At 45.7% G+C, this 8871-nt stretch overlaps 2 protein-coding genes and 1 long non-coding RNA gene across 17 annotated transcripts in view; 2 read left to right on the plus strand and 1 right to left on the minus strand.

The window, feature by feature from the left end:
- Nucleotides 1-348, minus strand: part of LOC127929540 (uncharacterized) — a 2571-nt gene extending 2223 nt beyond the window's left edge. Inside the window, exons 1-3 of one of the 2 annotated variants that reach the window (XR_008135090.1) lie at nt 228-348; nt 141-193; nt 18-70 (exon numbers count right to left, since the gene is read on the minus strand). This is a non-coding gene — a long non-coding RNA (uncharacterized LOC127929540). Of the gene's footprint in view, nt 1-17; nt 71-121 lie in introns of both variants that reach the window. The other variant, XR_008135089.1, reaches the window with a different exon arrangement.
- LOC118381722 (uncharacterized) overlaps nt 1-5643 on the plus strand; it is a gene marked incomplete at its 3' end in the record, with an annotated part of 35644 nt that extends 30001 nt beyond the window's left edge. Inside the window, exons 5-6 of the mRNA XM_052517395.1 lie at nt 3519-3637; nt 5569-5643. Of these exons, the coding sequence (XP_052373355.1) occupies nt 3519-3637; nt 5569-5643 (194 nt within the window). The remainder of the gene's footprint in view (nt 1-3518; nt 3638-5568) is intronic.
- LOC127929537 (uncharacterized) lies at nt 3688-5573 on the plus strand. 14 transcript variants are annotated; one of them, XM_052517413.1, is made up of 3 exons: nt 3688-3935; nt 4044-4367; nt 4422-5573. In XM_052517413.1, exons 1-3 carry the CDS (start codon nt 3892-3894, stop codon nt 4792-4794), a joined length of 741 nt encoding a protein of 246 aa, XP_052373373.1. In that variant the 5' UTR covers nt 3688-3891; the 3' UTR covers nt 4795-5573. The 14 variants fall into 14 exon arrangements, with proteins under 14 accessions (XP_052373373.1, XP_052373367.1, XP_052373371.1 ...); XM_052517407.1 differs by having other exon boundaries at nt 3877-4367; nt 4422-4583; nt 4638-5573; XM_052517411.1 differs by having other exon boundaries at nt 3877-4367; nt 4422-4529; nt 4638-5573.
- Nucleotides 5644-8871: the final 3228 nt, after the last annotated feature.

The raw sequence follows: 8871 nt of genomic DNA on the forward strand, positions 1-8871 counted from the left end.
CTCTACACACAGCCCACCTCTATACACAGCCCATCTCTATACACAGCCCACCTCTATACACACATCCCACCTATATACACAGCCCATCTCTATACACAGCCCATCTCTACACACAGCCCACCTCTACACACACAGCCCACCTCTATACACAGCCCATCTCTATACACAGCCCATCTCTACACACACAGCCCACCTCTATACACAGCCCATCTCTATACACAGCCCACCTCTACACACAGCCCACCTCTATACACAGCCCACCTCTATACACACAGCCCACCTCTACACACACAGCCCACCTCTATACACAGCCCATCTATATACACAGCCCACCTCTATACACAGCCCATCTATATACACAGCCCACCTCTACACACACTCTCTGTGTAACTGGACTTTGGACCCCAGTCTGTCAGGTTAGACAACTTCACCTTCTCAACCCTGAACCTGAACTCCAGCTGCGTGCTGAGCCCCCTCCACTCCCTCTTCACCTATGACAAAGAAAACCAAGGAGCTCATTATGGATTACAGGAAGTCTAAAAACTGCAGCCACGCCCCAGTTCTCATTGATGGCACTGAGATGGCTCGTGTGCCCAGCTTCAAATTCCTAGTGTCTACATCTCCGACGACCTCTCCTGGACCCTCAACACCTCAACCCTGGTCAAAGAGGCACAGCAGCGCCTGCACTTTTTGAGGAGGCTGAAGAAGGCCCACCTGTCTCCCAAGATCCTGGTGAACTTCTAACTTCTTGGTGACAGGGGGCAGTATTTTCACGTCCGGATGAAATGCATGCCCAAATTCAACTGCCTGCTACTCATCCCCAGAAGATAAGATATGCATATTATTAGTATATTTGGATAGAAAACACTCCGACGTTTCTAAAACTGTTTGAATCATGTCTGTGAGTATAACAGAACTTATTTAGCAGGCGAAAAGCTGACAAGGTCACTCTCTTTTCGATGGGTTTTCATTGGGAATGCAGAGTTCTACGGGACCTTCTTGCAGTTCCTACCGCTTCCACTAGATGTCACCAGTCTTTAAAAAGTGGTTGAGGTTTTTCCTTTGTGTAATGAATAAGTAGCCCTGTTCAAAACGAGGGTCACTTGTAGTGTACTGTTAGATAGAGGCGCGTGACCAGAAAGCTACAGGTTGTTTTCCTCCTGTATTGAACACAGATCATCCCGTCTTCAATTTCATCGATTATTTACGTTAAAAAATACCTAGAGTTGTATTACAAAAGTAGTTTGAAATGTTTTGGCAAAGTTTACAGGTAACTTTTGAGATATTTTGTCACGTTGCGCAAGTTGGAACCGGTGTTTTTCTGGATCAAACTCACCAAAAACATGGATATATATTAATGGACATTTTGGACGGAATTAATAGAACAAAAGGACCATTTGTGATGTTTATGGGACATATTGGAGTGCCAACAAAAACAGCTCGTCAAAGGTAAGGCTTGAATTATATTTTGATTTCTGCGTTTTGTGTCGCGCCTGCAGGGTTGAAATATGCTATTCTCTCTTAGTTTACTATGGTGCTATCCTCAGATAATAGCATTGTTTGCTTGGGTGCTATCCTGAGATAATAGCATCGTTTGCTTGGGTGCTATCCTCAGATAATAGCATCGTTTGCTTGGGTGCTATCCTGAGATAATAGCATCGTTTGCTTGGGTGCTATCCTCAGATAATAGCATCGTTTGCTTGGGTGCTATCCTGAGATAATAGCATCGTTTGCTTGGGTGCTATCCTGAGATAATAGCATTGTTTGCTTGGGTGCTATCCTGAGATAATAGCATCGTTTGCTTGGGTGCTATCCTCAGATAATAGCATCGTTTGCTTGGGTGCTATCCTGAGATAATAGCATCGTTTGCTTGGGTGCTATCCTGAGATAATAGCATCGTTTGCTTGGGTGCTATCCTGAGATAATAGCATCGTTTGCTTGGGTGCTATCCTGAGATAATAGCATCGTTTGCTTGGGTGCTATCCTGAGATAATAGCATTGTTTGCTTGGGTGCTATCCTGAGATAATAGCATCGTTTGCTTGGGTGCTATCCTGAGATAATAGCATCGTTTGCTTGGGTGCTATCCTGAGATAATAGCATCGTTTGCTTGGGTGCTATCCTGAGATAATAGCATTGTTTGCTTGGGTGCTATCCTCAGATAATAGCATCGTTTGCTTGGGTGCTATCCTGAGATAATAGCATCGTTTGCTTTCGCCGAAAAGCCTTTTTGAAATCTGACACGTTGGCCGGATTCACAACAAGTGTAGCTTTAATTTGCTATCTTGCATGTGTGATTTAATGAAAGTTAGATTTTTATAGTAATTTATTTGAATTTGGCGCTCTGCACTTTCACTGGCTTATGGCCACGTGGGACGCTACATATCCCAGAGGTTAACTCTGCACGGGCGAGAGCATTCTGACTAACTGCCCACTGTGTGGTTTGGCTCTGTGGTCGACCGGAAGGCCCTGCAACAGGTGGTGAAAACCGCCCAGCACATCACGGTGCCCAGCTCCCTGCCGTCGTAAACCTCCAGCGCAAGCGGTGTCTGCTTAGGGTGCGCGGCATCATCAGGAACCCTTCACATCCACAAACTGTTTGCCCTCCTACCATCAGGCAGGCGGTGCAGGTCTTTACGTTCCCTCACTAGCAGGCTCAAGAACAGTTTATTTCCAGCTACTGTAACCCTGCTGAACTCTGTGGCCCGGGACTAGCCATATCCACCCGTCCACATCTTAGTACTCCAGCTACTGTAACCCTGCTGAACTCTGTGGCCCGGGACCATATCCACCCGTCCACATCTTTGTACTCCAGCTACTGTAACCCTGCTGAACTCTGTGGCCCGGGACCATATCCACCCGTCCACATCTTAGTACTCCAGCTACTGTAACCCTGCTGAACTCTGTGGCCCGGGACCATATCCACCCGTCCACATCTTAGCCTCTCAGGGACCTTGCTGCATTACTCTCTTTGCACTCTTCACAGTACTACTGGTCTCTGACATTGCTTTGCAAAGTCTCATTAACTTCATTAGGGTAGGGGGGTAGGGTAGGGGGCACTATTTTCACCTCCAGATGAAATGCATGTCCAAAGTAAACTGCCTGTTACTCAGGCCCATTAGATCAAACTGTTTCAGGCTGAACAGAGCTTCATTAGATCAGACTGAACAGAGCTTCATTAGATCAGACTGAACAGAGCTTCATTAGATCAGACTGAACAGAGCTTCATTAGATCAGACTGAACAGAGCTTCATTAGATCAGACTGAACAGAGCTTCATTAGATCAGACTGAACAGAGCTTCATTAGATCAGACTGAACAGAGCTTCATTAGATCAGACTGAACAGAGCTTCATTAGATCTCACTGTTTCCTTCCTTGTTTCTGTTACAGGTTAGATATATCCTTTTACTGTGTGTGTGTGTGTGTGTGTGTGTGTGTGTGTGTGTGTGTGTGTGTGTGTGTGTGTGTGTGTGTGTGTGTGTGTGTGTGTGTGTGTGTGTGTGTGCGTCTGTCTTTCCAGGTCAGCAGAGATTGGTGGGCATGGCTGTGGGCGTGTTCCTGCTTCTGGCTGTTCTGATTGGTCCGATCGCTGTGACACGCTATGTCCTGAAGAGCACAGACCCCCACCCCACAGCTCTGGTACCCATCCACTAAGCCATAATCATAATATATGTGTGTTTGCAACAAGATCTCATTGTTTCACGGTGAAATTTGACACATTATTGACAAGTAATTTTTTTTGAACCTGTTTAGCTTTCATTCCATGTGTTTAGAGGTTTTACAACAGGGTTGAATCAGAAACACCTTGACAGGTAACAGTTAAGACATTAATTCAGACTGGTTAAGAATAGAACTCAGGTTTGGGATGATGTTAAAATATATATATATATATTATGGTAATAGCTTCGTGGAGTAAGCTGTTGCCTATGGCTCTGAGGTTTGTGGGTTTGACCCCAGTGCTAAGCAGTAAGCTGTTGCCTATGGCTCTGAGGTTTGTGGGTTTGACCCCAGTGCTAAGCAGTAAGCTGTTGCCTATGGCTCTGAGGTTTGTGGGTTTGACCCCGGTGCTAAGCAGTAAGCTGTTGCCTATGGCTCTGAGGTTTGTGGGTTTGACCCCGGTGCTAAGCAGTAAGCTGTTGCCTATGGCTCTGAGGTTCGTGGGTTTGACCCCGGTGCTAAGCAGTAAGCTGTTGCCTATGGCTCTGAGGTTCGTGGGTTTGACCCCGGTGCTAAGCAGTAAGCTGTTGCCTATGGCTCTGAGGTTCGTGGGTTTGACCCCGGTGCTAAGCAGTAAGCTGTTGCCTATGGCTCTGAGGTTCGTGGGTTTGACCCCGGTGCTAAGCAGTAAGCTGTTGCCTATGGCTCTGAGGTTTGTGGGTTTGACCCCGGTGCTGAGCAGTAAGCTGTTGCCTATGGCTCTGAGGTTTGTGGGTTTGACCCCAGTGCTAAGCAGTAAGCTGTTGCCTATGGCTCTGAGGTTCGTGGGTTTGACCCCGGTGCTAAGCAGTAAGCTGTTGCCTATGGCTCTGAGGTTCGTGGGTTTGACCCCGGTGCTAAGCAGTAAGCTGTTGCCTATGGCTCTGAGGTTCGTGGGTTTGACCCCAGTGCTAAGCAGTAAGCTGTTGCCTATGGCTCTGAGGTTTGTGGGTTTGACCCCAGTGCTAAGCAGTAAGCTGTTGCCTATGGCTCTGAGGTTCGTTGGTTTGACCCCGGTGCTAAGCAGTAAGCTGTTGCCTATGGCTCTGAGGTTCGTGGGTTTGACCCCAGTGTTCTTTCTTCGGGTGATCTTTGGGTGAGTGCAAAATAGATCTGTCTTTAATGTTTGGGAACATGGACAAACATCTAATATTGAAGTCCAAATTTAGTGATCTCCCTGGTGTGTGTTTGGGTGTTAACTCTGTCTCGGTGTGTGTGTTTGGGTGTTAACTCTGTCTCGGTGTGTGTGTTTGGGTGTTAACTCTGTCTCGGTGTGTGTGTTTGGGTGTTAACTCTGTCTCGGTGTGTGTGTTTGGGTGTTAACTCTGTCTCGGTGTGTGTGTTTGGGTGTTAACTGTCCCTGGTGTGTGTTTGGGTGTTAACTCTGTCTCGGTGTGTGTGTTTGGGTGTTAACTCTGTCTCGGTGTGTGTGTTTGGGTGTTAACTCTGTCTCGGTGTGTGTGTTTGGGTGTTAACTCTGTCTCTGTGTGTGTGTTTGGGTGTTAACTCTGTCTCGGTGTGTGTGTTTGGGTGTTAACTCTGTCTCGGTGTGTGTGTTTGGGTGTTAACTCTGTCTCGGTGTGTGTGTTTGGGTGTTAACTGTCCCTGGTGTGTGTTTGGGTGTTAACTCTGTCTCGGTGTGTGTGTTTGGGTGTTAACTCTGTCTCGGTGTGTGTGTTTGGGTGTTAACTCTGTCTCGGTGTGTGTGTTTGGGTGTTAACTCTGTCTCGGTGTGTGTGTTTGGGTGTTAACTCTGTCTCGGTGTGTGTGTTTGGGTGTTAACTCTGTCTCGGTGTGTGTGTTTGGGTGTTAACTCTGTCTCGGTGTGTGTGTTTGGGTGTTAACTCTGTCTCGGTGTGTGTGTGTGTGTGCAGGGTGTGTGTGTGCGTTCAGCAGGGTGCATGGTGACTCCGGAACAGGTGGTGTGTCTCCCAGTGATGTGTGGGACTGCCCCTCTGGTTACCTGAGAGCTGTCATGACTTTTCACCTTGACGACCACCTGGAGACAGAGACCCTCCTTCCCTGTTCCCTTGACAACCACCTGGAGACAGAGACTCTCCTACCCTGTTCCCTTGACGACCACCTGGAGACAGAGACCCTCCTACCCTGTTCCCTTGACAACCACCTGGAGACAGAGACCCTCCTACCCTGTTCCCTTGATGACCACCTGGAGACAGAGACCCTCCTGCCCTGTTCCCTTGACAACCACCTGGAGACAGAGACCATCCTGCCCTGTTCCCTACATACAGATATAGGATCAGCTTCCCCTCTCACAGTCTTTACGTTAACCATTAGTGGAGGAAATACAAAATGGACCCAAGATCAGCGTCTGGGGGCAACTTCACCTCACACCCTACTATCCCTGTCTACCTCCCCCTCTCCCTTGTCTTCCTCGTCTCTCTCCCCCTCTCCCTCCTCCACTCTCTCCTCTGGCTATGCTCTGGCCTGGGACAGTGTATCCAACCAGAGCGACACAGAGACACACACAGTCAGAATCACTGACAGAACTACTGACAGATGGGACAGGAGGTCCCAGCAGTCTCAGGATAGACTATCTGACTGTAAACTGTATTCTCCCGAGTTAGAGGTCAGGGGTCAGGGGTCGTGCTTAGATGTGCATTCTCCCGGAGCTAGTCTATGCTCCTTCAGTACATATGAACCTCGTCCTGACCCAACCCTAAACCTACCCGGACCTCTAACCCTGACTCCTAACTATGTATGGGTAAGGATGGCAGGGCGGCTTGTATTTCTGATGCACATATTTACCTGTTTATTTTTGAGTTGATTCTTTTAGTCCTGCCTGTCTTTCCCACCAAGGACCAATCGGTGTTGGGCCCCGAATCTTACCTTTATGATTGACTAATAAAGGCACACACCCTGCACACACCCTGCACACACCCTGCACACACCCTGCACACACCCAGCACACACCCTGCACACACCCTGCACACACCCTGCACACACCCTGCACACACCCTGCACACACCCTGCACACACCCAGCACACACCCTGCACACACCCTGCACACACCCTGCACACACCCTGCACACACCCTGCACACACCCTGCACACACCCAGAACTTGTCCTTTGGAATGAGCATGGGAACCCCTGTCCTCGGTCTGACGTCACTACAGTTGGAAATAAGTGTTGTTGCTGTCATGTGTTTTTGTACTCTGTTGTCGGTTCTCTGTATAATGTTTTTATTCAAAATAAACCAATCAGATGTTCTCTACAATGTTTCTATTAAAAATAAACCAATCAGATTCATGTTCAGAGTGTTTAACAGTCACATGTACAGGGTTGAGGTGTGACTGCAGGGTACAGGGTTTAATATCCAGGCTGTATCACATCCGGCCGTGATTGGGAGTCCCATAGGGCTGCGTGCAATTGGCCCAGCGTCGTCCGGGTTTGGCCAGGGTAGGTCGATATTGTAAAGAAAAATGGGGTCCCTGATGATCTTCTTGCCCTTCCTGCGACACCTGGTGCTGCAGCTGTCCTGGAGGGCAGGCGGCGCGTACTCAATGGTGCGTTCGGCTGCACGTATCACCCTCTGAAGCACCTTTCAGTCCACGGCGGGGATTTGCCGTACCAATCTGTGATGCAGCCCGACCATATGCTCGAAGAACACTGTGAGGGCACTCGGGACATGCCGAATTTCTTCAGCAACCTGAGGAGGAAGAGTCGCTGTCATGCCTTCTTCACCACAGTGTCCATATGGTTAGATAATTTAAGCTTCTCTGGGGTCTCAACGTCAACAGTGAAGAGGCGACTCCGGGAGGCTGGCCATCTAGGCAGAGTTGCAAAGAAAAAGCCATATCTCAGACTCGCCAATAAAAAGAAAAGATCAAGATGGGCAAAAGAACACAGACACTAGACAGAGTAATAGTACCCTCAAAACACCAGCCTCAACGTCAACAGAGGAACTGTTGGCGTTGAGACTGGTGTTTTGGGTACTATTTAATGTACTTGTCCTCTTGCTCAGTTGTGCACCGGGGCCTCCCACTCCTCTTTCTATTCTGGTTAGGGCCAGTTTGTGCTGTTCTGTAAAGGGAGTAGTACACAGCGTTGTACGAGATCTTCAGTTTCTTGGCAATTTCTCACATGGAAAAGCCTTCATTTCTCAGAACAAGAATAGACTGACGAGTTTCAGAAGAAAGGTCTTTGTTTCTGGCCATTTTGAGCCTGTAATCGAAAACACAAATGCTGATGCTCCAGATACTCAACTAGTCTAAAGGCCAGTTTTATCTCTTCTTTATTCAGGACAACAGTTTTCAGCTGTACACAGGAGTGATGGTTGCTGATAATGGCCTCTATACGCCTATATAGATATTCCATTAAAAATCAGCCGTTTCCAGCTACAATAGTCATTTACAACATTAACAATGTCTACACTGTATTTCTGATCAATTTGATGTTATTTTAATAGACAATTTTTTTTTTCTTTTAAAAACAAGGTCATTTCTAAGTGACTCCAAACTTTTGAATGGTAGTGTATATATGTATATAAACACAATAGTATCATGTATATATGTATATAAACACAATAGTATCATGAATATACTGTATATAAACACAATAGTATCATGAATATACTGTATATACACACAATAGTATCATGAATATACTGTATATAAACACAATAGTATAATGAATATACTGTATATAAACACAATAGTATCATGTATATACTGTATATAAACACAATAGTATCATGTATATACTGTATATAAACACAATAGTATCATGTATATACACACAATAGTATCATTAATATACTGTATATAAACACAATAGTATAATGAATATACTGTATATAAACACAATAGTATCATGAATATACTGTATATAAACACAATAGTATAATGAATATACTGTATATAAACACAATAGTATCATGTATATACTGTATATAAACACAATAGTATCATGAATATACTGTATATAAACACAATAGTATCATGAATATACTGTATATAAACACAATAGTATCATGGATATACTGTATATACACACAATAGTATCATGAATATACTGTATATAAACACAATAGTATCATGAATATACTGTATATAAACACAATAGTATCATGGATATACTGTATATAGACACAATAATATCATGAATGTATATGCTGTATATAAACACAATAGTATCATGTATATACTGTATATAAACA

The sequence above is a fragment of the Oncorhynchus keta genome, unplaced genomic scaffold (genome assembly GCF_023373465.1).
Source record: "Oncorhynchus keta strain PuntledgeMale-10-30-2019 unplaced genomic scaffold, Oket_V2 Un_scaffold_7763_pilon_pilon, whole genome shotgun sequence".
In the NCBI taxonomy this organism is placed as follows: Eukaryota; Metazoa; Chordata; class Actinopteri; order Salmoniformes; family Salmonidae; genus Oncorhynchus; species Oncorhynchus keta.